Source organism: Ochotona curzoniae, unplaced genomic scaffold, assembly GCF_017591425.1.
Source record: "Ochotona curzoniae isolate NIBS_2020 unplaced genomic scaffold, NIBS_Ocur_1.0 contig_1, whole genome shotgun sequence".
NCBI classification, from domain to species: Eukaryota; Metazoa; Chordata; class Mammalia; order Lagomorpha; family Ochotonidae; genus Ochotona; species Ochotona curzoniae.
The window spans coordinates 2,833,851-2,861,780 of NW_024464918.1; the positions used below are offsets into that span (position 1 = coordinate 2,833,851).

Consider the following 27,930-nt stretch of genomic DNA (forward strand, 5'->3'; position numbering starts at 1 on the left):
CTCCCAGTGCTTTCCGGTAGGACCAGCACCTGCCCCTGTACTGTTATCAGAAAGGCTTCTCCTTGAGCTCTCTCTTGCAGAGAGGTAGAGTGGATAGATTTTGGCCTTGTAGCTCTATAGACAGGTTGAGGCTTTGGTTCATTGTGAACCTTCTGCCTTTAATAGTCTCCTCTAATCTTTTTTTATCTTGGATACGTTGGGTTTGAGCCCATTTTCTTGACTGGAAGCATGACTTCGGTACTTAGAAGACAAATACTGTCTTACCTGCACAGTTGACCAGTGGTTCAGTGAATTTTTAGTCTAGCCTCCTTGCCAGATAGGACTGGGCTGCAATTAGAAACCACTTATTGTTTGCTATTCAGAGGCTTTTTCCATTTATTTGCTGTCTACCTCTTGACTTTCTGTTTAGTTTGTGTCTTATAGGGAAGAGGTCTGTTTGCCTGACCACTGTTTCTCTTGTCCTTCACATTATTCGTTAAAATTCCAGTTCTTTTCCCAAGCCTCTGCACATTGTTCTCCCTTGCTGTGCTGTCCTTTCAGTGTCCTCTCTGCATTGTTTCTTCAGCTTCATATTTATCTACTTAAATTAGGCGGTGAGCTTCTGTTTGTGCAGAGGTGAGTGACTGTGTGTATGAGTTTGTGCAGCCCATAAATAATAATGAATGTGTGTCTATGAAAAGAGTTTATCCTCTAACCTTCAGTTTGCAAGGCAGGGGATTGTGTTACAGCTGTTCATGCAGCTGGCAGTTATGCATACTGCGTGTCTGTCTCTGGTTGCCATTATGCTGGGGAAAGCACTAAGTGGACTGGGTCTGCTCTGGGACTCAGAAAACTGGCTGGGGAATATTCGCTTCCAGTTTTGGGTGTACTCCTTGAAGATCAATTTCCTTTATCTCCTGGGAGTAATTACTCAACAAAAGACTTTGGTCTAAGTTGGAGGCACTGGGCCAACTGGAGAGCATGTTGATCTGGTAGGGATGAATTCTGGAGAATGACTGCAAGATGCCCGGCCTGGTTCTGGATGGCTATGGCTATTATAATAGGCACTTTCCTTGTCCTGCTTTATATAATCTTCCATTCTGCTCTTTGAAGTAGGAGCTCTCATTGTGCCCATTTTACAGGTTGGCAGATCCAAGATTTGTTGTTACATCTGTCTGCCTCTAAATCCATGTGATGTACTTTCTCCCTGATGTTTTTGTGTTTTTGTTTCAATTTCTTCCTTATAAAATGGAAGTAGGAATTTTTTCCTTTTTACTTTTCCAGAAGACTTGGTAGAACAATATAGATAAAGCTAATGTTTCACAAGGCAGAGCTCTAAGGGCCTTTCCTTTGCTTTCCTTTCTGCAATTCAATAGCAGCCACCGTTCCTGGGGTCTGCCAGTGCTGAGTAGCTGCCTAAGGCCCAGTGGTCTCCTCCTCCCTTCTCTATTGGCTTCTTGCCATTCACATGACATTCTTCTGTTTTCTTCTCTGAAGAGAAGATGGAAGGTATAGAGGATGTCGTATTTCCATGGGTCCAAGGCACTCCCCCAATTGTGTCCGAGTTGAGGGGCAGCCATGCAAGGTGAAGGAGCAACAGGGTGTAGGTGCCTCCTCCCACCTGCTCCCCAGACATCCACTCTGGCCACAGTAGGCTGGGAAATACAGATTGTGGAGAGCATCCAGCCTCTGTTTAAGTAGAGGTACAGTATACAGGCATTTTTGTTAGAAAAATGAGTGTTTCAAGTACCTTATCCCTTTCTTCTGAAACCCAAGAATACTTAAGGAGTTACTGGTGGAACACTGAAGTACATTTTCCTTTCTGGACTGTGTGATGATGTTGTAAGTCACAACAAGGCATAAAAGTGAAGATGCAGGGTTGTCCTCAGTTGGGAGTCCAGAATGATGGGAACGTTTACTCTGCAGGGTGCTGATGCTCCAGTGAACAGTTTGTGGATGGTAAGTGGTATGAGGAGGGCATCGGCTTTAGTCCAGGAGTGCCTGAAGTGGATGCTCCAAGTTGGGTGGTGACTGAGGTTTTCTTTACTGCTGATGCTTTCTTGGTCCAACTTGATAGTGTCTCAACTTGGCAGGATGAAGCTGGGTGTTGCTGCTCCTTTCCTTCTCTCTCTCCCTCAGCTTGAGCAGGGCCAAATCTGTTTCTCCTCATACTACTCTTTTAAAAAAGATATTTATTCATTTATTTTTAAAAGAGTTACAGGCCCAGAAGGCAGAAAAAAGAGATCTCCATCAGCTGGTTCATTGCCCCAGATGGCTGTATTAGGCAAGAGCCAGGAGCTTTATTCAGGTCTCCCATTTGGATGACAGAGGCTGAAGCAGTTGGGCCATCTTTCATTGCTTTTCCTAAGCCATTATCAGGGACCTAGATTGGAATTTGGGCAGCTGGAATCAAAGTGGAGCAGCTGGAACATGAACTGGTATCCATATGGGATGTAGGCATATCGGCTATTGCCTTTATCTGCCATGCCACATGCCAACCCCACCTGTTACTTCTTAAGGACCAAAGGCTGGAGACATGGTTATAGGACAGACCTTAAGTGGACAGAGGACACTGTGCCTGTGTCTGAGTACTGCACTGTGTATCTATTCTCTGGATGCCCCTGGGGATCATGGAAGCTGTTCCACATGCTTTTCTCAGCCTGACTTTACCTAGATGTCTTCTTAGTTCCAGTTCTCTCTCCCACTCTCTACCCCTCTTCCCAATTTTATTTTGTGAAAGATTATATGGATGCAATAAACAGGTCTGGTGTGCAGTCCATGTGGAGTCATTGGAAGAGATGAGAGATCTATTTGTGAATTAATCTCATCCTAAGTGTTGGCAGAAAATGCTTCTATTGGTGTTAGTCTGTGCATGCTAGAGGTGGAGGCTGCCAGGAGCCCTGTGGGCTACCTTTTTCTCAGCCTCCACTCCCTTTCCACTCCTGGAGGTAGGGAAGCTGCTGTTTATGCATCTGCTCCCCTGACCTCTTCTGCCTCAGTCCTTCTGGACCTGTTCATTCTGCACATTTGTCTTACTTGCCCTTCACATCTTCCTGTTTGTTTATCTCTTCCTGTTCCTTTTCCCTCATCACTAAGTTTTGGTGTTTGTCCCTGGCTGTGAGAAGAGATTTGCCTCTGTGTGTGTATTCACTGACACACAAACCCTCTTTTGGTGGGGAAGGGAGGCCTGTTGCTTGCAGAGTTATGTCATGTTATATTGTGCTGCCATCTAGACAATGCTGTTGAGTCCCCCACTTCTATTCCTTTCCTCCAGCAAACCAAGGCTGTAGAAGTATGGGGGCTCACAGCATTAGAGGAAGCTCCAGTGATGTGCCTGCTTGAAGCAACCTCTGACGAGGCCTCCCTATCCTCTCCCTCCTGATGTGGCAACCTCTGTCTCTTGTTCAACCTCATGCAGCCTGGCCCTTCGCATGCTCACACTCACACGTGGTCAGGCACCTGTCCAGAATCTGGTGCGGTACTGTGAACTTCCTGCCTTTCCATGTGATTGGTGCCCTCAGGGAGCCAGGTTGCTGGGGAAGCTTCTGTGGCGCTCAGCTGTTCCATTTTGTTGACAGAAAGGGGGTGGGGAGGGGCTGGCAGAAAGCAAAGGCTTTTGCTGCTGGGTGAGTGTAGCAGCTATTTTTAGCACCCAAGCCTTTGCTTTCCCATTTGGCTGTGCTTTTTTAGCACAGTGCGGGCCAGCAGGGCTGTTTCTCTTTGTGGCTGCAGATGTCCTTAGGGAAAGTTTCTTTCTGCTCTTGAGAAGGTGTGTGCTGAGGCGAGGCAGCCTCTGAGAGTGGATTCAGACAAGGCTTTGGGCCCCACTGCAGTCTTACCCCAAGACTGATTTATTGAGATGGAACAGGGACGAGACAGGCAGAAGTAGGAGAGGGAAGGTAAACAGTACACTCTTCAGAGATGCCTCCCTGTAATTAATTCAGCATTAAAATTCGTACTGAGTAAACTGCAGAATGATATGTATTACAGCTGAGAACCTTTGGTGAGGTTGAGGGCTAAAAGCACATTTTGAATTTTTGTAAGAGTCTTGTTTCGTTATCTCCTACCTTGGCTTATTTTACTTTTTCTTCTTCCCTAGATTATTTGCCTGTTTGGATTGGTTTCTTGGTTGCCACTCACTTACTGATCACAGTCTTTCCATTACTGTCAAGCTTTATTTAACAATGGGAACATGCTCTGAGAGATGTGTTGTTAGTTATTGCTTAGTTGTGTGTACATCATAGCATGTGCAACCCAAACCTGGATGGCAGAGGTCAGCTATGCAGTCTGGCTGCTCGATGCAGCCTGGAGACACATGAAATGTGTGTGGTTGCTGTCACCATAACACAGCTGACTGCTTTACAGTCAACTCCTTTGTTTACTAAGTAGATGGAGTACACTCTAAGAATAAAAACATCAATAGAGTGTGTATAATCCTCTTATGCAGTTGACAGTGTGGTGGGTGGGTTGATTTACACAAGTGTTGTCACAGATGTGTAAAGTGTTGCGCTATGACATTGTGGTGTTTGTGAGGTCACTTGGTCATAGAATTGACCAATATAGTCTCACAGGATGATGGTTGTACATGTGTTCTATTATTCAGCAAATGACTATCCTCGTGAGAAATTCTGTACCTGTTGTGACTGTTGTTATCAATATTACTGTCCCCTCGTTCTAAAACAACCTCTAGTTTACTTTGTTTTTGAAACAAATTTTGATTTCTAATGTACTTATATGAGTGGAACCATAGAATATCCATCCTTTTGTATCTGGCTTCTTTTAGTGTGGTGTTTTTGATGTTCATTCATGTTGTGGCAATATGTGGTATCATGATTTGATTCCTTTCATGGTTCAGTGGTATTCCATTGTGTGTGGGTAATACATTTTTTGGTACATTCATCTCTGGACAGGCACTTGGGTTGTTTCCACGTTTTGGCTATTGTAAATGATGCTGTGTTGGGTATGGATGTACAAATATTTGAGTCTTCTATTCATTTCTTTCTGGTGTATATCCATGAGTATAATTGCTTAGACATACAGTATTTCTCTAATTTGTTTTTGAATGAATTACCCAACTGTATTCTATAGTGACTACACCATTTTATTTCTACTGGTAATGTGTAACCATCAAATACTTGTTATTTTACTTTTTAAAAATTATAGCTGACCTTGTAGGTGTGGAGTGGCTCATCTTTGTGGTTCTGATTTACATTTCCCTAATGGTTAATGGTGTTGAGATTCTTTCATGTTCCCATTGGCCATTGCTATATTTTCTTTGGAGAAGTGTGTATTCACATCCTTTAATTTGGGTTGCCTATTTTTGTTTATTGTTAAGATCTAGGGGTTCTTTATACTTAGCAGATATGTGAATTACAAATATTTTCTGCCTTTTTCTGTGTTGTCTTTTCACTTTGTTAATAAATCCTTTGAGATACAAAACTTTTTAACTCTGATGAAGTTCAATTCATTTTTTTGTGTGTTTTGCTATCCAAAATTCATGTGCCTGAAAATTCCGCCATATTTTCTGTTTTATGGTTAGCTCTTTGAATCACTTTGAGTGCATTTTATTTGTGGTGTAAGGGAAGGGTCAGCTTTACTCTTTCACATATGAATACCTGCTGTACAACACTGTTTATTGAAGACACCTTTCCCCATTGAAGTGTCTTAGCATCTTTGTTAGAAATTAATTGACCATATAGGTGATTATTTTGGAGTTCTTCATTCTATTCCAATGATTTATAATGTAATACCATGTTTCTAATTACCATAGCTCTGTAATAAGTTCTGAAATCAGGAAATATAAGACTTATAACATTTTTAAAAATTGTTTTGAATATTATACACCTCTTGAAATTTCATTTAAATTCCAGGGTGAGTTTCTTCGTTTCTGAGGATTTTGATAGAGCTTGCACTGAATCTGAATATTCATTGAGTAGCATTGAATAGTACTATCATCTTAAGTATCTAATCAATGAACATGGAATGACCTTCTTATGTCTTCTTTGGTTTGTTTAGACATTCAGAAAATGTTGTGGAAGATTTTCAACTTGGGAATATTGAAGTTTGCTGGCTTGGGGGGTACTATGTCATCTGTCTTCAAATATAATTGGTGTGGTTTAAGAATTGATAAGTACAAAGGTTTATGTACACTTAGATCAGTTGGTTAGTTTCCATCTCACAATCTGATACTTTGTTAGTGGGGAAATGGGGGACCAGGGGTGTTATATAGCTCATGCAGGAGTCTTGGTTTGTTATATGATCTAACCAGGATATATTTTCCCTTGCATACCTGGACTTGTTATGGGAGATAGAGGCTTCAGATTTATCTAGAAGTGGTAGAAGATCCATACAGGAAATTTCTGATGTATGTTTACTGAGTGTTGTTGTAGGAATCATAGAGGAATCAGGGGTCAGATTTTTATAACAAGCCATTTTCTATATGTGTACCCTCAGGTCTCTTAACTATGGCCTCCCAGAACCTGCCACCATCTAAGATGGCTCCTCTGGGCATGCTGTTTGGGTTGCTGATGGCCTCCTGTTTCACCTTCTGTCTCAGTCGTCAAAACCTGGTAAGTGTCTTACATCAGATAGGAAAGCTCTTTGATAAGTTCTGAGAAACCCTCCATTTTGTCAGGGTTGCTAAAGGAGGAGGCAGGCTCGCTGCTTCCTCTCTCTTCCCCCATTTCCTCCCTCCTGTTCCATTCCCTCCTCTCCCTTTTCTCCCTCCTCTCCCTCCTCTTCTTTCTTTCAAGATTTATTTATTTGAAAAAATGAGGCAGAAAGGGAAGAAGAGGAGGCGGGAGCAAATGAGAGAGAAATATTTTCCATTTGCTGGTTCACTCCCCAAATGGAACGTGGAAATCTGTTCTTATCTCCCATATTGGGTGGCGGGGGGGACCCAGGGACTTGGTGTGTTTTCAAATGCCCCCGCTTTTTTTTAAATTGATGTGTTTAATTCATTATTCTAGTTCTTTTTTTTAAAAAATTAATTACATTGTATTATGCGACACAGTTTCAAAGGCTTTGGGATTCCCCCAATTCCTCCCCATACCCTCCCCCCATGGTGGATTCCTCCACCTTGTTGCAGTATTACAGATCAAATTCTGTTGAGATTCTTTCATTGTAAGCATATACGAAGCAGAGAGTCCAGCATTTAATTGTCCAGATACATTCAACGGTTTCTTGGGGAGACCATCTCTGCTCTGAAGGTAGAGCTGGCAGAATATCTTCCCGATCAATTAAAAGCTCCAACATAACATCAACAACAATTTACAACATTATGGAATTAATTAACATGGTATTGAGTAACCAATATGTTACAAGATGCAAGTTATTTTTTTAAGGTTTATTTTATTTTTATTGGAAAGGCGGATATACGGAGAGGAGAGACAGAGAGGAAGATCTCTATCCGATGATTCACTCCCCAGGTGGCCGCAATGGCTGGAGCTGAGCCAATCCAAAGCCAGGAGCCTCCTTCCAGGTCTCCCACGCAGGTGCAGGGTCCCAAGGCTTTGGGCCATCCTCGACTGCTTTCCCGGGCCACAGGCAGGGACTGCCGGGATTAGAATTGGTGCACATATGAGATTCCAGGCATGCAAGGCGAAGACCTTAACGACTGCGCCATCGTGCCGGGCCCAAGATGCAAGTTCTTAACCACATTCTGTGACTATTTCATAGACTTTTTTTTTTTTTTTAAAGATTTATTTTTATTATTATTTATTGGAAAGGCGGATATACAGAGAGGAGAGACAGAGAGGAAGATCTTCCGTCCGATGATTCACTCCCCAAGTGAGCGCAACGGGCCGATACTATGCCGATCCAAAGCCAGGAGCCTCTTCCGGGTCTCCCACGCGGGTGCAGGGTCCCAAAGCTTTGGGCCGTCCTCGACTGCTTTCCCAGGCCACAGGCAGGGAGCTGGAAAGGAAGCGGGGCTGCCGGGATTAGAACCGGCGCCCATATGGGATCCCGGGCGTGCAAGGCGAGGACCTTTAACCACTTGCGCCACCGCGCCGGGCCCTATTTCATAGACTTTTTGATTCTAGTTTATATACAACTAGCTTCTATACATCTTAAAATGGCTAGAGGGTATTATTCAGCTGTCTCGTGTCTATCCTCATTTTAGTATTTAGCAGTCTATAGTGTTGAAGCATAATTCTACGGAACTTGGCAGATTTTAGGATAGTCTAAACTGGCTTATAACTCTAGCAAGGCGTATGTTAACAGCTGAGGTGTAGAACTGTTTTAGGAGGGGTGTGCAGGGAAATCTTCCATTTTCCAGTGAGGAGTATCTAATCTCTGTCCTACCTGGTAAGGTATATGTGAATTTCTCACTGACCGTTTCCTGTCTGGTTCTAAACTTTCCTTGTTCTCTGTCTATTCTGATTTTGTTTGTTTGTTTGCTAGGAGCCCTGAGCAGTCTGTAGACACAGAAGCACAGCAAACTTCCTTCAGGACTAGGGAGAGGAGCTTTCTCTGGTCCTTACTTAGTTCCAACTTTGAATCCCCATCCTCTCTGGCAATGAGCATCACGGTCGCTCCGGAGCCCCCCTCAAAACAAACAAACACAAACAATCAAATGCCCATTTTTTTTTAAAAAGATGTATTTATTTTTATTGGAAAGTTAGATTTAGAGTTGGAGTTGAGCTGATCCCAAGTAAGAGCCAGGAACATCTTCTGGGTCTCCCACATGGATACAGGGTCCCAAAGTGTTGGGTCATCTGCTACTGCTTTCAGAGGCCACAAACGGAGCTGGATGGGAAGTGGAGTAGTTGGGATGTTAACTGGTGCCCAAATGGAATCGTGGCATATGCAAGACAAGATTTAGCCACCAGGCTATCATGCAGGACACCTTCCAGTGCTTTCACAAACTCATTAGGCTGGATTGCAAGCAGAGTGGCTGGACTCAAACTGGTGCCCAAATGGAATGCTGTCATTCTAGGCAGTGGCTCAGCTGGCTGTATCACTTTCAAGCCCCTATTTGTCTTTTTCTTTTCTTTAATGTAAATTTCATTTTTTAATAATGATTACATGGTGTATCGGGGGAAAGGATTGAGATTTAGGGGAAATTGAATGTACTCTTTGTCTCTCCCCTTCCCCAGAAAGAATAAGAAATAGCAAAGGGAGGAACTACTTGTGACTTTTCACATGTCCCAGGTACCCAGGGATGCGGAGCTGGCACCTCATATCAACCCAGATTCTCAATGTGTGCATATCCTGAGGGTTCTGTCCAGTTGGCTTTGATCGTTCTGAAATGCTGCCAATTTCACTGATCTGAGGATGATGTCACTCTCCCAATGTCCATTGGCTCCATTTGCCTAGATTTTTTGCTGTCATCAACGGTTTGGTTGGTCGGTTAGTTCTGTCCTGCTACAGCACCAAATGAGCTGCCATATTCTCCTTTTACAATAGGACCTGTATCCACTGCTCCACCTTTTTTATTAAGTAGGACATGTTCTTGCAGGCAAGTACAAAGACCCAGGACAGGCATCCCAAGCATCGCCAGATCTCCCACCCCTGGGACTCATGAACCACTACCCACCTAGTGTGTGGGCCTCCGGACCCGGGCGAGGTTACCCAAGCCATGTCAGATTCCCCCAACCCTTGGGTTCAGTGAACTAACATCCACTTGGCCCAGGCTGGCATGACTTGCCTCACCTCAGCATCCATAGTTTTATTGCACAGTCTGGCCTAGTCTAGTCTGCCCCTGTTCCAGCTCCTACTATTGGGTGTTGCAGCCTGTCCCAGCCCAGTCTGATTGTTGTCCCAGTCTTAATGTGAACTGGCTGGTGTTGCAGCCTAATCTGACTCCTCCTGCCCCCTGCTTGGTTCTCAGGTCTGCCAATGGGTGTTATGTCCTAGCCCAGAATGGTCTGTCCCCAGACATGACCCATATGCATGCTGGAGAATACTGTAACCTGGCGTTGTTTGGGCTGCTCCTTGCCTTACTTCTTGCACTCACCTGCAGGGACTGTGTCCTGATGAAGAAGTTTCCCAAACTCCTCTATCAAGTCTCCTCCCAGTGGCAATTCTTGCGCACACCAGTGGATCATTTGTTTACCTCCTGCCCTGCCAAGAACAATGGCTTTGCTCAACGAGCTGCACCTATTCTGGTTCTTGTTGGTTGTTGCAGCTCAGCGATACCTGGTCTCCCAGACACAGCTTTCACATAGTTCAGTGGGAGTCGACCTTAGGCTGGCCTGTTCTACACCCAACCTGGCTCTCAGGAGTACCAGCATATCTCCTGGCCAAGCTTTGCTACTTGTTCCTGGGTCTGTGAATGTGCTAAGGTAGACTTGGTTAAGCAATAGTCCTTAGAAAGATTTTCTCAACCCTGGAACAATGAAACTAACCTTCTCAGAACTATCAAAATCACTCCAGTAACATCCTTATAACACTTCCCCATATTGGGGTCTATAGGGCATCATCAAATGACTGTTCTCATCCCTGGGTGCTAATGTAGTTTGACAGCAAGGAGTGCCCTCTCTTCCCCAGCAGACACAGGGGAAAAAAAAAACAACCTGAAACATAGGTCTCACCCATCTTCCTCCATACCTGACCCTCCCCATCCTAATTAGAGGCCCACATGGACATGCGTCCCTCTCAACTATGTAAACAGTATTAAAAATACAGCAAAAGGTATTTCAAAGTGGGATACTTGCTCCAAGAAGATCAAATGTATATAAACTGTCCTAATTTTCAGGCTATATAATTGGTATAGGAAAGGCAAATATACACAGTTTACTGTTACTGAAAAAAGGCTTTATAAATGTGTGTAGGTGTTTATCAAATTTCATATAGATTGAATATATGTGAATATATATGTGGCAGTGGTAGCTTTCCAAATGAATGGGAAGATATGGAATCCAGATGAATGAAAAAACAGTGTTGAAAAAAATTATTCAATATCGTTGTCAAAGTCACACAGTCAGATTTCCCCCAGGAACTGGGTGCTGGGTGGTAAGCATCAGTTCCAAGTAAGACTGCTACTTCCTCTACTCCTCCTCTCTGTGTTCTCAGTCTGTCTTTGTTCTCCTTCCCTCTGTCATTTTATTCCTATTCTTTCCATACCTCTCTTCATTAACCTAGACCTCATTTATTGCTTGGGGCTTCCGTCATTGACACAGGCTGGAGGAGAATGTCCAAGAAGGTCCAGAGCCTGACCTGGCTGCAGCACAAGGCTTCTGGCCCTGTTTCCCCAGCCTGTGCCAGCAGCAGCCTGCCCTTGACCAGCTCCCAGTGCCCTCCTTGTCCTCCCCCTCAAGAAGCTCTAACTGTCAGCTCTGACAGTTTCATCCTCCCCTGGCCATGTTCTTCAACCCCCAGGGTTTCCACTAAATGTTGTGCAAAGCACTGGAGGCTTTGGAGCCAGAAGCTCTTGAAGTGCAAATGACAATTGTGATAAATTTAATAACAATCTAGCTCAGCAGAGGTTCACCTCTGGCTCATGGCAAGCTTCCTCTTCTCTCTGAAGTCATTTGTTTTTTCTCTGCCTTTTCCCCCACTTTGTGGAGCAGGAGAGAATGTACAGTTAGGAGTCACGAATCCTTTTGAGCCTTTAATGTTCTCCTAGATCTGTTGGTGCTGACTTTTGGCTGTTTCTTCAAGGACAATGTGAAGGGGATCCCAGGGGTCCCTGAAGGTGTGACTGGCTGCAGCATGAGGTTGGGGCTGTCTCTGGCATGGTTTGGCAGTAGAATGGGCCAGAAAAGCACCCAAGAGTCTTGAGAGATCAGGATTGTGTCCCCTTCCAAACTAGCAGTGCATGAGAATCCCTGGGCTCCCCATGGTGAGCTTTATCAGATGCACAGTTCGCAAAAGCATGCTGATGAATTTACTTAAGAACTGTGTGTTAGTAAGTCCCTTTTGGATAATAGTCCAACTAGATAGATGAGCTTTCAGAGCCATAATTATGCTGGCCCATTTATATTAGCTCTGTTGAGCCTAGTCTCAGAAAAATGTTAATACTGACTTTCATCAACAGAAGCTGCTTTTATCCTTATGTCTGTTCTTAAGCTGCAGCCATTTGTCATAATCTTTCATCATGTGGTAAGCACAAGTAGGAGCTGAAGCATCTTTTCTTTCATACCACAAAAATTACTGCCCTGATGGTACGTAAAATCCAAATTATATAGTTAACAATACTCCCAACGTGAAAATGTATTAGAGGTGGGAGTGGTTATATTCCAGAGCCTGGATGATAGGCAGGTGCTCCTGATGACCTGGAAATGCCCCATGCAATGCTTGTGTCACAGAGTGTCTGCTCAGGAAAGATTGGCTATGTGTGTTGGAGAATGATCTTGAGCCAGCTTCATCCTGTCTGTGGCACTCCCTGGGATGTCACATGGTGAAGTGGAGAAGCTGATGGATGTGTGTTACTGGCCTTCACAGAATTGCTGAGTGGTGGGCAATGGTAGAGCAGTGAAGATGCCATTTGGGATTGCCCAAATCTCATATCAGAGTGCCTGGGTCAAGTCCTGGTTATGATATTGTTGACCTAGCTCCCTGCTAATGTGCACCCTGGGGTGCGTTTGGGGGGTGGAGTGGTGGGTACAGCAGGTGATGGTTCAAGTACTTGAGGCTATCAAAGTTTTAGTGTGCATTACGTGTCTGTGTGTGTATATATATGTACTGTGTATATGTGTGTGGTATGTATATATATACACATGTATGTGTATACACACACACACATACACACATACTGTGGTCAGTAAATATCAGTTGTTTATAGTGTTGCTGCTTTGTTTAACTTAGACTGTGCCAGAATGGTTCCTGTTCCCAAATGGTCCCTGGCATTCTTTATCATTATTTGTCAGCTTGCCAGTACAGGTGCATTAATTCTGTTGTGTCTTGAAGGCTTTTTTTTTTTTAATGATTATATAATTGATTAGGGTGGGAAGGATCTAGGGTTAGGAAGAAGTGGGTGTGATCATTGTTTCCAAACATTGTGTTTCTTTCCATTTCTGGAGGAAAGGGGAGGAGATAAGGGGATAGGCCATATCCAGTCTCCCAACTATCCCTGTACGTGAGGATTAGGAAAGGGCCACCTGACATCAACCCAGGGTCACAATTTGGTACATGCTCCAAGAGTTCTGCCTAGGTGGATGCGATAGTAATGAAATGGATGAGGAATCCCTTCCAATGTCCATTGGCTGCCTAGATATTTGCTGTCATCCTCTGGCTGGCTGAGGTAATTGTCCATATGTTCTGTTCTCCATTCTCTGTTATGGTACCAGATGTCCTCTGCAGGCCCCAGTGGGCTACCATGTCCTGTACGTGCACCATGGCCTGTCATCCAGCACTCCATCCTTTACACTAAGGAGGACCAGTTATCCTAGGTGAGCTCATGGACCTGGGCCAGGCAACCCAGGCCCCACAGGACTCCTTACCCCTGGGGCTCACGGACTCAGCAACCACTATACAAGTGAGCCAGGTGACTTCTGGAGGAGACCCAGAACCTTCTGTATCCCTACCCTGGGACTCATGGATTCAGCATCCACTGCACAGGCAGGGCTGATTTACCAGGGATTGGTGACCTGGGCCAGGAGACCCAGGCCCTTCTGGACCCCACCAATTCCTGGGGCTCATGGATCCGTTCCCCATCACACACATAGGCCCAAGGTCCTGGACCATGTAACCTGGGACCCACTGGACTCCTCACCCCCAGGACTCATGGACCCAGCACCCACCATGCAGATAGGGCCAGGAAACCCAGGCCCTGATGGACCCCCCACCGCAGGGGCTCACAGATCCCATACCCAGCATGCAGGTAGACCTGGACCAGGTGATCCAAGCCCCACCAGACCCACACTCCTGGGGCTCATGGATCCAGCACCCACCTTGCAGGTGGGCCAAAAGGACTCTCTGTCTCTGGGACTCACAAACCTGGTACCCACTGTCTGTCTCCAGACTGGCATGACTCATCTCACCTCGGCATCTACACCTTCTGGCCCCAGTGTGAACTGGCTAGTGATGTGGCCCAACTCACCCTTGCTGCACCCCATCTGGTTCTCAGATCTGCCAGTGGGTGTTATGAACTGGCCCAGCCTGGCCCAACCCCAGACCTGACTTACAAGTATGCTGGCGCATACTGTAACCTGGCCTTGTTTGGGTTGCTTTTTGTTTTGGTTCTTGCGCTTACTTGCAGGGGCTGCGATCTGACAAAGGAGTTCACTAAGCTCCTCTATCCCATCTCCGTCCAATGGCAGAACTTGTACACACCAGTGGGTCCCTGGCCCAGGTTGACTTTGTCTACCTGTTGTCCTGGCAGGGACTGTGTCCTTGCCCAATCATTCTATACCCTTTCTGGTATTTACTGTTGGGTGTTGAAGCCCATCCACACCTAGTTCATGCCCAGACACAGCTCTCACATGATTTAGTGAGAGCTGAGACCTAGCCCAGCCTGTTCTATACCCAGCCCGACTCTCGTGAGTACCAGTATGTGCTGGAGTCTAGCCCAGCTCGCTAGACACAGTCCATATCCTTGCCAAGGGAGATTGCAGCCATGTTCAGCCCAGCACAATGCCCTGATTCTGTCTCTTGCACTTACCAGTAAGAATTCCAGCCCAGCCAGGATAACCCCTTAGCTCCCCAACCAGGCCTGATTCCAGCCAGAGAACTTGTGCATGTCAACCGAGGTAGCAGTTCCACATGGGTGAACCCACATACTTCCCCACAGATTTTACCCCCAAATCTGATTCACTCACGCATTTGTCAGCTTCATACTCCAGCTTCATAATACCCATTCCCTTTTCTGACACTCTGGTGGGTTCCATATTGTAGCCCTTCAAGTAGAGTGGCGTTGTCCATGGGAGTCCCGGAGAAGTCATTCCTCACCAGAGCATGAACCCTCAGGTTCCTGTTCATCTGCACTTGTGCCATTCCCCAAGATTCCCTGTAACCCCACACTCTCAAGTTCTCAGAGTGCAATTCCAGGCAGCCTGAGGACTTCACCCAGCATCATTGGCACCTTGGCTGCCTGGTCTGTGTTCCCCCAGCTAAAACTATGCAGCTGGGAGAGTGAGGACCTGTGCCTCCAGCCCAGATTTACTTGGGATCTGCCCACAGTATGGTGATGGTGGATGGAGCCATGATCCTGAGCATGCCCTGCTCAGGATCTACCCTTAGCATGGTAGCCATGGACGGAGAAAATTAGAGCCTCAAGCCCAGACTAGATCAGTGTCTGTGCACTGTATGACAGTAGTGGATGGAGCTAGGATCCCAAGCCTCAAGCCTCAAGCCTGGCCCGGCTCAAGTTCCCCCAGCTGCAGCCATGCAGCTTGGAGAGTAAGCACCCATGCCTTCAGCTCAGATCTAATTGGGATCTGTCTCAAGGATTTGACTTTGGTTTTTAATACTTTTATTCAAAAGTGTGATATAGTAAGCTGTTGTCAGCTAACACCTTAGCTGGCATTTTTTACTCATCAGTTGAGAGGAAATTGATATTTGGAGTTGTGGCAGGAGAAGGAAGTGCTGGGGACCAACTGAGAGAGCACGAAAGCTTGGGATCTGCCTCAGAGCTGACCAGGATCTGGTTTGCCTCTCACTTCTTGGTCTTTCTCTCTAGTTCAAGAACTACCTGGGAGAGAGGCTAGTTTTACTTATCCTTTGTCTGAGACTGTGGCATCTCATCTGGCTGATGGCAGTTTTTGCTTGGTAGGTATGCTAAGGCAGTTTCAGGGCCCCCAGGCTTATTCTCTCAGCCCTAGGTACAACTATTAGGATACCTGACCATGAAGACACATACAGTTGAGTTAAACTTTGTTCATGAATATTGGAGCCAGGCAGGGCTGGATTCAAATCTGCTTTGCTTTTGTGAGCAGTGTGATTTTGAGCAGACCATGCATGAAAATGGGAATAATAGGATCTGCTTCACAGGTGAGACTCAGTGGATTGAGGCATGTAAGCCACCTAGTGCCTAATGAGGGCTTAATAAATTATAGCTGCTGTGATCATTGTAGCCATGTCCTTATAGTGTCATTTTTCTTCAAAGTCTTTTCTGGAATCTTCCTCATCTTTTGAGTGCATTGTCCATCTTGGGGAATGTTCCTATCATTGAGTCTGAATCAGTGCATCTGAGTCATTAGCCTTTGAGGATAGGCAGATGTTATCTGGGCAAAGCATCTGAAGTCACCTAGAACTAGTGGAGAAGGGGAGCTTTTCAAACAGGGGAGCACCAGCTTTATATGCCCTATAACTCAAAACTGAGTTGTAATAACAGCTTGATTTGTATACTAAAATTGGATTCAATAATGATATCAAGAGAAGACATGACAAGCATGGGATTGTTATTCAAGCGTTTGGCCACCCTGCAGCTTGAAGCTTGAAACTTGTGGCTGAGTGGTCTTACTCTAGTCTTTCTTAAACCTGCTCTGTAAATTTTGGTAGTAAAATCTTAAAAAAAAAAAAAAAGAGGCGCTGCTAGCCCCTGCCTGAAGGATGAACAGTAGGCCTGCCTCCAATCTTCCCATCATCACTGTACACTCTTTCTGCTTCTCATATAATGAAATGTCATTGTTTGCTTATAGCCACACCTGTGTGGCTAATATATCCATTAAAACATGAGTTGCAGTTTGAAGCTTAGATGTGTTTGGTTTGACCCACTTACTGTTTTAAAAAAGAGCATTTTATGTAAAAAAGGAAATGCATTTTCTTTTCTCTTGAAGTTGAATGACTGTGTGTGTGACAGCAGAGGATCTGCTGAGTAGCAGCTGTTTTCCTTTGTGCTGGCAGGAGGGCTCCAGTCCCCACAGTTCTACCACCCCCTGTGTTTATCTAGCTCACCTTACTTCTTACATCCATTTCACATCTTCACTCCTACCCTGCCCCTGAGGTCTTTGCACAACACATTTTAGGTTAATTTGATCACAGCTCTCCTAATCCTACAAGTCAGTGCTTCTACCAGGGGTTGGCCAACAAGGCTAAACTATAGGTACTTATTAGGCATGGTGATCTATATTCTTGGATATGGGTCTCATGCCTGGCCTTAGCAGACTCCCCAAAGGCAGTACTTTAGGTTTCTCCAGCCTTACGGCCTCCAAAAAATACCCAGCCTTGAGAAGGGTTGTTCAGTCACTTATTCAGCCCTGAGCTGAGTGTGGGGATACAATGATGAAAGGGATTGACATGATGCCTGGCCCCAGAAAGCAGAGCTTTTGGGAGTCCTTGATGTCCATATCTTCAGAGTAAGGGGTGATTCTTGCCCGTCTTTTTTCTGTAGCCTCCCAAGCATGCCTTCTTCTCTGCTCCAATTCTTTGAGCTCAAGTCTGCGCAGGCTAGAAGTTGAAGCGATAGGAGGAGTTTGTTTTGTTTGTTTGTTTTTCAATTCAGCGGTTTCTTGGGGAGACCATCTCTGGTCTGAAGGTAGAGCTGCTAGAATATCATTCCGATCAATTAAAAGCCCCAACATAACATCAACAACAATTTAAAACATGATGTGGTTTTGAGTAAGCAATATGTTAAAAAATGCAAGTTCTCAACCACATCCTGTGACTACTTCATTGACATTTCGATTTTAGTTTATATACAACCAGCTTCTATACATCTTAAAATGGCTAGAGGGTATTATTCAGCTGTCTCGTGTCTATCCTCATTTTAGTATTTAGCAGTCTATAGCGTTGAAGCATAATTCTACTGAACTTGGCAGATTTTAGGATAGCCTAAACTGGCTTATAACTCTAGCAAGGCGTATGTTAACAGCTGAGGTGTAGAACTGTTTTAGGAAGGGTGTGCAGAGAAATCTTCCATATCCTAGTGAGGAGTAACTAATCTCTGTCCTACCTGGTAAAGTATATGTGAATTTCTCACTGACCGACCGTTTCCTGTCTGGTTCTAAGATTTCCTTGTTGATCTGTGTCTATTCTGATTTTGTTTGTTTGTTTGTTTTTTTGGGAAGGATCTGGAGCGACCCTAATGGTCATTGCCAGAGAGGATGGGTATCCAAAGTTGGAACTAAGTAAGGACCAGAGAAAGCTCCTCTCCCTAGTCCTGAAGGGAGTTTACTGTTCTTCTGTTTCTGCGGACCGCTCAGGGATCCTGGCTGTTGTACCAACGGCCTTGGATCCTGCAAGGAAGGATTTGGGGTTCTTCCATCCCATGTGGTAGATCCAAACTGGGGTGGATGCCCTCAGAGTTCTCGGCCTCCGAAGGCACTGATAGGAGGAGTTTGAGGGTCCAGGTTGCACCCCTGTCTGACCTGCCTGAATGATGCTGTATTGTATGGGCACTGTTGGATGACAGCACAGATTCATCTGACTTGGAATCTGTGACTGTCTTTGTCAGTAATAATCATGACATCTACCAGGCTAGTAGTTTATAAAATAGTCCTTCATATAGTATATGAGTTGAATATTGTTTTTATCACTACTTTACATATGTGGAAACTAAGGCTTCAAATATAGAGCAATTTTGTCAGAGTCAGAAGAAATTGGGATTCAAATATTTTGTCTCCTGACATAGAGCCCGAGTTTTTAACTCCTGTACAGAAATGAATGCTTTTTATAGCTCCTTAACCTGGAACATGCTTTGTAGGCCTCTTTTTGACAAAGATATTTTTCTTGCTGATCTTTAACAAGGTCTATAATTCTTTCATCTGCATTTATTATTTTCTTTAAGATTTATTTATTTGAACAGCAAAGTTAGAGAGATGTTCTGCTGGTTCACTTCCAAAATGGCTACAATGTTCAGGGCTGGGCCAAGCCAAGAGCCAGAAATTGCATCTGGATCTCCCATGGGGGTCAGGGGCCCAAGGCACTTAGGACATCTCCCACTGCTTTTCCAGGCGTGTTATCAGGGAACTGGATCAAAATTGTAGCAGCAAGGATCCAAGTCAGTGCTCATATAAGGTTCTGCTATCATAGATAGCAGCTTAACCCACTGCCCCATGATGCTGATTCCTATTTCATGCTTTTATCTCTTGTTAGTGAAAATTCTTGGAAGAGCTTGACATTGTCATTACCAGCACCATTGCACCTTAGTCATTTCTCTGATAACAGGAAAGATCAGACCTCAGGGTACCCCAGCAGGTGGGTACCTGTATCTGGAGCTGGGACACTACTTGAAAACAAGCGTGCATTTATAATGGCTCCCAGGTAGGATTAGAATTGGTAAGACCAAAAAGATCTTTGTAAAATAGTAGGGACATATTTGGGCCCATAGGAGGAATCATAGAATAGTTCTTCCTGTGATGGTAGACACTGGGAGGGGGAGAAGGGTGGTGACTGGGAGGAGGGAGGACTGGAAATAACTTCTCCATGTGCTAGCATGTGTTGTCCTTGTTCCCCCAAGTATGGTTTCCAGAGTTCCCGAATCCTTCCTAAAAGCAAGGCCCTATTGTTTTTAGATGAAAAGAGGTTTTGGCGTGGGATTGGGAGATTGGGAGGAGGGAATGAATGAAACTTTGTGCCATTTCATTTCATCCTGTGTGTCTGTCTCATGAGCTCATGTACTACACAGCCACCATCACATCTGTCCTGTACTCTCTCTTTGGATTAGGGGAGAACAGGTTGAAGGAACTGGCTTCTAATCTGGGCACCTTCTCCCCTCAGTCTCACCAGACCTCTGCCTTCTCACTTGCACCCTTTCCTGCCTGGTGTGAAATGTACCAGGAAGCATTTGTGCCCTACAAGCTCCCCCCACCCCCACTAGAGAGTTACCAGAATTGTGCTTGCCCTAGTGGACTGCTTGGGAAACACTGTGGCTTCAGCTGCTGGCCTGTGTACATCTGTGGTAATTATTTGCATGTGTGCTGCTTTTGTATACTGTCTATTTTTTTATTGTGAAAGTAATGTGAATGTTAAATATCTAATAGTATATATAAATATGGCATATATATATATTCTCTCTCTCTTTCTCTCTCTCTCTCTCTCTCTCTCTCTCTCTCTCTATATATATATATATATAAGCATTCCAAGTGAAAAAGTGGCTTGAGACAGCCATTGTGGTGCTGCAGGTTAAATCTCTGCCTGTTCCACTTATGATCCAGCTCCCTTCTAAAGCACCTAAGAAAGCAATGGAAGAGATCCCAAGTACTTGGGTTCCTGCCTTTCATGTAGGAGATCAGGATGGAGTTCCAGATTCCTGGCTTCAGCCTTGGCCTAGCTGCAGTTGTTGTGGCCATTTACTGAGTGAATAGTGGATTGAAGGTTAATCTCTGTCTTTTCCTCTATCACTCTCTTTCAAATACATTTTTTTTTTAAGTATAGAGATCTTACTGTACCCTTTTGCCAACCCTCTCCCAAGTCAGTTTGCTTAACTCCCTCAAGTTAGTATGAAATCCTTAGGCTTCTATAGAAGTGCCCCATGCACGTGTCAACAGGCTATGTTCACTTGTTTCTGTGGTTGTGAGGCTGACTTTGTGAAAAGAATTGCAGGGATCCAAATGTGCCTGGAGAGAGGCAAGGAGGCAAAGAAAGTGCCCATCTTACCATTTTTCTTTTGCTTCCTAGAACTCATTGTGGCAGTTCATACTCTGTGTTTTGTTTTCCCAGAAGTCATTTGCACTGACCAACCCAGAGAAGAGTAGTACCCAAGATACGGAAAGAAAAGAAACCAAGATAGAAGAAGAGCTGGACACTGAGGTCTTGGAGGTGTTTCACCCAACCAACGAATGGCAGGCCCTTCGACCAGGTACCTGGCTCTGCCCTGTCCCCATGCGATGCCCTTGAATTGAGGCTGTATATGTCATTTGTCTCCATAGAGCTGCTTGGCAGGGGCAGTCTCCCTCTGGCCTGCAGGAGAGAAGTGGTGTGGCAGGTTGGTAGCTGCTGCAGCAGGGCTCAGAGGCCTTCATTTTTTCTGCAGAGTGAGATTGGAGCATCTTAGTGCCCTGGAAGGGAAGGCAGGTGGTGGGTGGCCATGCTTTCTGAACAAGTGATTGAAAACTGTCTCTCCTTGCACTTCTGAAGCACAGGAGAGGCAGTGACATGTGCCTTGCTCTGCAGATGCTATTTTTGGCTCTGCTACTAGACTCAGTGCTGCTGAAAGATTGTTCATGGGAGAGTCCTGAGTGTTGGCGCAGGGCAGGAGTGTTCTCTTGTTTAAGGAACCTGGGGCAGGAATTGGGCTGGTCCTGGCCTGGTTTTTAAGTGGGGCATTCTCAGAAGGAGTAGCTTTCTAACCCTTCTGTGAACCTTAAAATAATAATGCAAGTGGTCTACAATAGCAGAGGGTTTGCAATATTCTAGTACCATGTGGGGTGCCTCACATATGTAATCTTGTTCAGTCTTCACAACAATAGATTGTTGTTATCTTTATTTTCAGATGAACATATTGAAGCTTAGAGAGGTTAAGTAATTTTGTTCAGTGTCATCCAACTGACTTATCCTCTGTCACTGACCCTAGAGCATGAACACACTCACCTCCCACTTGTCCTTCCTAGTCCCAGCTGTACTTGGCTGGAGCCCACTGTGCTGATGCTTGGGACTGTTCTCAGGAGGAAGCTGTTTGCATTCTACACTGCGTCAAGGTGGATGGCAAACGCTGGCAGCTGCCAAGGCTGGTTTCATCAGCTCCTTGCCGGCATTCATCACCATGTCCTCACTGCCCCCATTGCTGCTGTGCTGGCAGGGACAGCATTTGCTGTGCCAGCCAGCTCTCTGGTAGCAATATCACTCCTGCTGGGCTTGCATACGGGTGGTTGCTGCCATGGAAGAGTGATGAAGCACCGAGGCAGCCAAGTGGGAGCTAGTCGTGTGGGAGCAGAGGAAGATTTTAGGAATAAAGGCTCTGGGTTTAGCAGATCCAACCTCTGGCTGTCTTCACCCTGCTTCCCTGGAGGCTGAGCCTCCCTGGCCCCTGGAGACTGAAACTACAGGGACTCTTGGGCAGGAAATGGAAGGTGGGGGCTTTCCCCACTGGTTTTATGATATTGTTAGTGTCATTTTTAACTAGGCAAGTGCCAGGTGCAAGTGGCTATTGTTCTGTGGCCTCCACTTTTTACCTTATCTGTCCTGTGGTTGAGTAAATTGTTCCCTTCTAGGTTTTGGGCCACATTGCAGTCGGACCAAGGCTGATGGTTCTGACCCTGGCCCCTCGAGGCAATTGCACTGCTGTTAATGGTCAAAATGGGCCCTCTGTGCATTGTGGAAGGGATAGCTGAGTTTGTATAATGAGAGCAGGCTGTGGGCTTCCAGAAAGGTGAAACAGAGCATGGATTTTTACATTTCACCAGATGCCCTGTTGACCTTACCCTCTGCCTTGTAGTTTCTTTAGAGTCCCTTGTGAAGTCTCCTGCACAGAATTCCCTGACAGTTGAGCGTAGACAGAGTCCTGCAGCTAAAAAGGCAGAGCAACCTTGGTTGCAGTCGTGTTGGCTGTACGCCCAGAGGGTTTCTCTTAAGTCTTATCCCCAAATCAGGACAGGAGTAAGAGGTCAAGTGGGGTCCTATTTTGGCCTCTGTCACAGACATGGGGTAATTTCAGATCTGGCACAGAATTAGCCCTATGGAAGCAGATGAGACATTGTCAGGACTCAGCACAGGACTGAGGTTTTGCATATGTTAGGAGGCTGGTTTCTTGGGGGTCTAAGTGGGTAGCTGGCCCACCAGACTATGTTTAATTCACATTTTAATGCTGCATGGGGCTTCTTGAACAGCTATCTAGCAGCCTGTCTAGGGATCTTTTCTGATGGGTAGGTAATGGGGAGGAAGAATAATTAAGTGCTCAGAGGATAGACGTTGGACTCAGCCAGCACTGGGTTCAAATCCCGACTTTACTATCAAGGGAGTAGGAAGACAATTTTCCTGATGTGGGGTTTGAGGGGGCAATTGCAAAGCCCTTTGCCAAGTTCCTAATCAAGGATATCAACCTGGTACAAAGTTGGTCTAACTTTCAATGATAACTTCTTCATTGACATCATCCTTTCAAATTAGTTAGGGAGTTGAATCCCAGTGAGGGGGCCAGGAGCATGTTGCCTTCTGTTCCTCTGGCCTTCAGAGGGAGAGGGATTTCAGGCTATGAAGGAGACTTCTATGCTCCTGACATATTTTCTCTGCCCCTTTCAATATGGATGCTGGTGAGGAAGTAGGGTTTAGGGTGAGCAGTGGGTTGCCAGAAGAATGTTTCTAGTTTGAGATCCAGGGACATGGCACAGGAATATGGGTGAATTGCTTTTGGGGACTTATAGAAAGCAGATGTATTAAATTTACAGTACTTGTGGTGGTTCAGTACCTTCTGTCCCCTCAAGTCTTCTTGAGCCTTCAAGTAGGGGATCCTAGGGCACATGAGCTGTTTTGGTTCTGGATTAGGCTCATTTAAAGGTAGCTTTCTGGACTGTCACCACACGGAACACCAAGGGCCCAATCAGTGACTTGAATGATCTTCCTGCTAGGCCAGAAGGGAGTGGACCCTTACTGCTCAGCTTTGTGAGCAGCTGCAGATCACTCTCCTGAAGCCTGCCTGCCTCTGTGTCATTACTGTCAGTGTTCTTACTGGGAATTGCTTGTTCCTGGAAGTGATTTTCCTGTCTCCCTTTCTTCTGGTTTATTTTGGGATCTGCCTCACCTTACGGAAATACAGCAAGCTTCTGAGAGTAGATTTAGCATCAGCTGTTCACAAGCAAGCTGAGGAAAACTGTTGGCTGAAAGGTCTCATGGGTTCTGGGCAAAGAACTCGGAGATTTGTCTTGGGGCTGAATACCCCTAAACACCAGGACTTAGTGCCTTTGCATTTGTTACAGAATGTCCATCATAGCCAGATTCACTTGGGTATTTCCCAAGCTCTGACTTTGTGCCAGGCACTGTACTTGTAGCCAGAGATGGAGATAATGCATTTACTGAACATCAGTGCTGCCAAGCATCCTTGGAGGGTAGATGCTATCATCACTCTGATTTTTGCATTCAAAGCTGAGTGATAGATCTCAAATCTAGCTTTGATTGGTTCTAAATCCCAGTTTGTAACAACTGTGCTATACTATTCTCCCACTCTTGAGTAGCTTGTAGACTCACAGAGGCTGCAGAGAAAGCAAAGAAACCCACCCATGTGGGTCTTAGTGTCCTGATGGAGCTGATGTGGTCTCATTGAAGGCAACAAGGATGATGTAGTAAGGCCTTAACATTTTCAGTTAGGGCAGTTTGTTCCCTTTTTAAAGTATGTGGTTTAAGTTGTTTTGCTTAGAATGTCTGAACTTTATTACTTTCCTTATGTGAAAACAGAGATAGAAATGAGTACTTTATAGAGCTGGTAGTGAGAAGGAAATAAGATTAATACATAGCACATGTTTGCTCAGGGTATGGCACATGGAACATAATCAATAAGTAGCTATAGTATCATTTCAAAAAATATACCTTTGCTACCTTCCTGTCTTATAAGACCTGATGGAGGGAGTGGAGGTAGGGCAAAGATCCCCCTTAAACTACTCAGTCCCATGCTGGTCCCATGCAGGCGCAGGGAAGCATAGCCAGGCTGAAACATAGGGCTTATTGACCTGATCTGACTTCAGGCGGCTGTGAGAGTCTGAAATATTGGCGTTAGCACAAAGAGCCCACTCGATGGGAGCACACAGGAAGCCTGTGCAGGAACACGTTCATGTGAGGGAGAGGAAAAAAAATCCAAATCATCAACAACTGATGAGAGCAATCCAAGAATTATAGAGCACTAGCCATCTGGTCAGATCATTTCGGATCTGCACGAGCAATAAGAGGGAATTGAATTTTAAAAACCTCATTTATAGTAGACCAACTACTCTGGTTTCAAGTATTTAAGAGAGGAGTCTGATTTCCTGCTGGTCCTGGACATCTGTCTGAAGGAGCACCTGACTCTGGCTAGGTGACCCTGAGGACGATCTTGGCAGGGCCTTTGACCCTTTATGGCTTTAGATGTACTGTGTGGTTGTCCAGTCCTCTGACACCAACTGAATCACCGATTTGATTCTGTTATGATACTTCATATAGGGATTCATATCAGATCCCAGAAGTTAAAGAACAGAGTCACATAAGACTGCCCCTTTTCAGATGCCAGTTCTGTCTTGGGCCACCTCTACTTCTGACTGGGCAGTTACAAATCAAGGACTCCCATAGCCTTGTGCTTAGATTTGCTTATATCCCTCAAAGAACTCAGGAAAGGACATTTACTGATTACAATAAAGGATGCAACTTGGGGATAGCCAAAGGGAAGAAGTACATGGGGTGATCTGTTGGGGTAATTGTGGGACCTGGTATGCACAGCTTTTATTTGCTGTGTGCAGGTGCTTCATGCTGCCAGCACTTCCATGTTGACCAACCCTCAAACTCAAGAGGAGTTCAGACATCTCTGGGGACCCCAGTGTTTATGAGGTTTCTTTATCTGGGCCTGGCTGATTAAAGCATGGGCCCAGTGGTCACTGAACTCCTCCCAACTTCCCTCTCACTCTCCCCAGAGATTAGAGTTGGGGAAGTAGGGATGGGACTGAAAGTTCCTGGCATGTAATCCAGGGTTGGTATTTCCAGGACCTTGTCCCCATCCTCATGCTACCTGGAAGTCCCACCACAAGTCACGTGGTAAACATTAACTCAGGTGTTGTCTCAAAAATATCCCTGTCACTTAAGATATTCCTAGGGTTTTTGGACCACTGTGCCAGGAACAAAGACTTTCAAAAACTTTATGGACAATGGAATTAAAATATGTTTTGAATTGTGCACAGAAATTTTTTGTAGGCTCTTTGTTTGAACTATATACAAGTTTAATTGAGGAGGGATCAAAACAAAGAGTTCCTGTGCCTTCTGTCCCCTCCCTAGCTCTTCTTTGGAAGGCAAGTGTTTCTCTTAGGCTAGAGAGATCTTCCTTACTAGTCAGTGAATCCCAGAGTAGTCCCCAGGAATGGGATCTTCTCTGTCTACTCTTTCACATGAGTGAAACACATGTACATGCTCTCTCCCAGGAGGAGTGTGTGGGAGCTGGGTTGGTAGTTAAGGGCAGCTCATACCTAAGTGCCTGGGATTCATCAAAGTGGTACTGTAAGACTTAGGTTGGGCCCGGTGCAATGGCGCAGTGGTTAAGGTCCTCACCTTGCACACCCGGGATCCCATATGGGCTCCGGTTCTAATACTGGCAGCCCACTTCCCATCCAGCTCCCTGCCTGTGGCCCGGGAAAGCAGTCAAGGACAGCCCAAAGCTTTGGGACCCTGCACCCGCCTGGGAGACCCGGAAGATGCTCCTGGCTTCGGATTGGCTCAGCTCCAGCCGTTGCAGCCGCCTGGGGAGTGAATCATTGGATGGAAGTTCTTCCTCTCTGTCTCTCCTCTCTGTATATCCGCCTTTCCAATAAAAATAAAATAAATCTTTAAAAAAAAAAGACTTAGGTCTCACCAGGAGGAGCTGGCCTGAGAATGGCTGATGTCTCTCTGATGCAAAGACAATGCTGGAAAAGTGGGATGGGAGCTGGCTGGAGCAGCCAGTGTCATGTTGCATAGTGATCTATCTACTGTCCCCAGAAAGTTGTTTTTTTCTTGCAAGATGTTCAGAACTTATCCGTATTGGTGTCACCCTCTGCATTCTGCTTTCCTTCTTGCTTGAGAGCCTTTTAATTCTCTGAAATTCTCAGGATTTCCTGAGAACTTTGTTTCTTTGCTACTACTTTTTGCCTATTTCTCCCTCCACTGTCACTCTCCCAGCCTTTGTTAAATGTTCTACTCTCTGATCATGTGGTTTTCTCTGGGGTAGTGTCAAGTTTATCAGGGGAACCACCTGCAGGGTAGTAGGATGTGAAGTTAATTGCAGCCCTGTAAGAACAATTTCTGGGGCTTCTCATTACCCTATCAGAAGAAAAAGGATGAAGACTAGAACACATGAAGATCTAGCAGTTCCATGGGAGCAATGCAGATCTCTTCATCTCATTTCTTATATCAGGCGGTCTTTTCACAAGCCTCCTAGAGTGACTGACCACCGTTGCCAGCAGCCAAATCCTGCATGTCCCAGGGAGCAGGTGAAGCCAAGGGCAAGAAGGCCTGTGGTCTTTGTGGCTGCCATTGCCAAGGCCAAGGCCACAGCCACTTTATAGCCAGCTGGCTGAACTCTTTGTTGGCATCAGACACCAGCACATCTTTGCTCAAGGGTTGGTCTTCATTACCTGATGGCATAAGCCAGGGTCCACTTTGCATTCTGCAGGTTTGGGTATTGATAGAGAGCAGCTGTTGGCTATCCTCATGTCACAACTATTTGTATGCTTAATTTTCACTCCAAGAACCTTATCCTCCCTGCCTCTTTTTCTACCCACCTGTTCTCTTTGAGGTGTAATCAAAAATACTTAACAGAGTGGAAGAGCCTCATCTTTCAAAAGTCAGTACACGTCATCCATAGTGGATGACTTGGAAAACTTAGACCACGTAATGATATTGGAAAATTCTGCAAACCCATGCTAACCATCAGGCCAACATCTTGGCTGTAGTTTAAAATTCATGGATTATGCATAGCTCTGACTTGCCTTCTGTCTCTAGTATTGGATTCACCTTCTGGCCAAGACAGTCCAGGTCATCTCAAAAGGTTTGGACTAATCAGGACTAGGAATGGTGCTTCAGGGCTTCCATGGAGCTGAAATGAGAAACCCTTTATTAGAAACTGCTACATTCTTAGTTTGGTTAGAGGACTGAGAATTGACCTGAAACTTAAATGGAGGTAATATATGACTAGAGACAAAGTCAATGTGGGAAGCAAGAGGGCTAGGGGAATGACAGTGACCTGAAAGGAGGGGAGGATGTCTACTTGGCTGGAGTGTTGGGAATGTGTGGGAGATTAGTGGGACATTGGCAGTGGGCAACATCTACTCTATCAGAGATGTAGGACAAGGAGTGAAAAGGTGATAAAGAAAAGAACAAACAAAACAGTAGATTGTAAAATGTGAATTTAAGTACTACCCATAAGCCTGCCATGAAGTCCAGCCAGGGGCTATGCTGGGAGATGAGGAAATGAGGAAAGATGATGTGAACTCCTGGGTTCAAGCAGTCAGAGTCAGTCAAGGAGAGAACTTAAATGGTATTGGCAGA

The 27,930-nt window shown here is 45.2% G+C and overlaps 1 protein-coding gene across 1 annotated transcript in view; it reads left to right on the top strand.

Annotated features, from left to right (window-relative positions):
• The window catches only part of SIL1 (SIL1 nucleotide exchange factor), a 221,056-nt gene that overhangs the window by 49,075 nt on the left and 144,051 nt on the right, over positions 1-27,930 (top strand). The window contains exons 2-3 of the mRNA XM_040977777.1: positions 6,433-6,548; positions 20,464-20,602. Coding sequence (XP_040833711.1) covers positions 6,444-6,548; positions 20,464-20,602 — 244 coding nt within the window. The 5' untranslated portion in view covers positions 6,433-6,443. The remainder of the gene's footprint in view (positions 1-6,432; positions 6,549-20,463; positions 20,603-27,930) is intronic.